Source organism: Cynara cardunculus, assembly GCF_001531365.2.
Source record: "Cynara cardunculus var. scolymus isolate 2C chromosome LG 9, CcrdV1, whole genome shotgun sequence".
Classification (NCBI taxonomy): Eukaryota; Viridiplantae; Streptophyta; class Magnoliopsida; order Asterales; family Asteraceae; genus Cynara; species Cynara cardunculus.
Genome location: NC_037536.1, coordinates 9,949,269 through 9,951,243, shown reverse-complemented (window position 1 = coordinate 9,951,243; position 1,975 = coordinate 9,949,269). Strand labels below are relative to the sequence as shown.

The 1,975-nt window shown below is 29.5% G+C and overlaps 1 protein-coding gene across 3 annotated transcripts in view; it reads left to right on the top strand.

Moving 5' to 3' along the window:
* The first annotated feature begins 536 nt into the window (after positions 1-536).
* Positions 537-1,975, top strand: part of LOC112518680 (beta-glucosidase BoGH3B-like) — a 9,129-nt gene continuing 7,690 nt past the window's right edge. Inside the window, exons 1-2 of one of the 3 annotated variants that reach the window (XM_025126459.1) lie at positions 537-1,069; positions 1,162-1,252. In XM_025126459.1, the coding sequence (XP_024982227.1) occupies positions 711-1,069; positions 1,162-1,252 (450 nt within the window). In that variant the 5' untranslated portion in view covers positions 537-710. The remainder of the gene's footprint in view (positions 1,070-1,161; positions 1,253-1,975) is intronic. The other 2 variants (XM_025126458.1, XM_025126460.1) reach the window with 2 other exon arrangements.

The window sequence follows — 1,975 nt, the reverse complement described above, 5'->3', positions numbered from 1 at the left end:
AATTAAAATGAATTTCATCAATAATTTTTTTAAATATAAGTACTTCTTCGTATATGTAAAATACTTTTTTGGTATATTTGTTTTATTTTATAGATGTAAATAATTTTTTGATTCAAAAAATGTTTAGGGACTTAATCGTTTAAATATAAAAATTCATTGGTTTTTTTTTTTCAAACTTTTTCTATTATTTTACCATATTAACCAGTTATATAGGTAACAAGGATGTATCTAATATGTTTTAAAAAATCCAAAAAATTATTAAACAAATTTTGAATTTTTCAAAAACTTATTTATTTTAAAATTTTAATTATTCCAAACACTAAAGTTTTTGAATTTTTCAAACTTTTCTCGTAAATAAACCTTAAAAAATCAATTTAAATAAATGAAATGATTATTTGATTAAATTTTTCCTTTTTAAAACTTGTTTTGGTTGACAATACAAAGTGGAACACATGAACACCGTTTATGGTGGTGACACGACTCCTGAATATTCCTTGTAAAGCTTACACGACCTCACTCATGCATCGTCCAAGGTGACACGTATCAAAAGCTTCATTCTTCTGGTTATGGTTTGTATTTACGATGAAAGCAGCTGATTGATTTCCATGGGATTTTCATGTATGGTGGACTCAATCAGTTCTTCTCGTTGACCTTTCCACTCTGCATATCCAGATTTTTCTAAGAAACCCACTCAAACAATCTGAACGAAAATGGAGAATCCCATCTACAAGAACCCGAATGAGCCAATCGAATCAAGAATCAAGGACCTTCTCTCTCGCATGACCGTAAAAGAAAAGATTGGTCAGATGACCCAGATCGAACGCAGCGTCGCCACTCCTTCCGTCGTCAAAGATCTATGCATCGGTAGTGTTCTCAGTTGTGGTGGCTTCGGGCCTTTCGAGGAAGCAACGGCGTCCAATTGGGCGGATATGGTTGATTCATTTCAGAAGTCTGCTCTCGACTCACGGTTAGGGATTCCCATTTTGTACGGGATTAATGCTCTTCATGGTAACAATAATGTATATGGCGCTACAGTTTTTCCGCACAATGTTGGTCTCGGAGCTACCAGGTGTGTGTGTGTGTGTTTTTATATTCTGTTTGAAGTTGTGCGTTTTGTAGCTATGGTGTTCGATGATATGTCTATGTGAATTTGTGACTTAGGGATGCTGATTTGGTTCGGAGAATTGGGGAAGTTACAGCTATTGAAGTTAGGGCCAGTGGAATTCACTATGATTTTGCTCCTTGTGTTTCTGTGAGTTTTTCTATTTCAATTTGTCCAGAATTTCTTTTTTCGGTTGGTCAAAATGTACAAAATAGCAATATATTTTCAAACTATTTTTTGTTAGAACACTGTACGTTGAAATATTTACTCATTATAGTATTGAGTAATCTTTTGATTTAAATTTACCTATTGTACCAGGTTTTCATATCATCTCATTGTCCATGTAAGGTGTCCATATGTACTATAATGACATGATTTTATTGTACTTTCAAAATTATTTTATTATAACATCTATTAATTATTAAACAATATACTTTTAATTTTAATATTTAAATATTTTACATGTTATTTAATAAATATATTAAATGAATTAAAAAATTCTAAGTTATTCATTAACATATCAATATTAATACAATTAACAGAAGAAAACTTATCTCGTTAATATTTTTTTAAATATGTGTTTTTTAAAAAAAAAATTATTATTTTTTGTGGAGGCTAATGGCACCCTTATCCATTGTCATTGACACCCCTAATACTATTTTAGTTATTATTGATTTTATGGTTTTTTGTTTTTTGTTTTTTTTTTATCTTTTTGTTATTATTATTTTTGTTTTATTGTTATTTTAATTTATTTTAAAGAAATTATAATTAATATAAATTTTGATTTTGTTTTTTTTTTTTCCAAGTTAACCAAATCTTTTTTGGGTAAAAAAGTGGGATTGAAGATGGAGGGAGGTGGTGTGGTGTCATCTG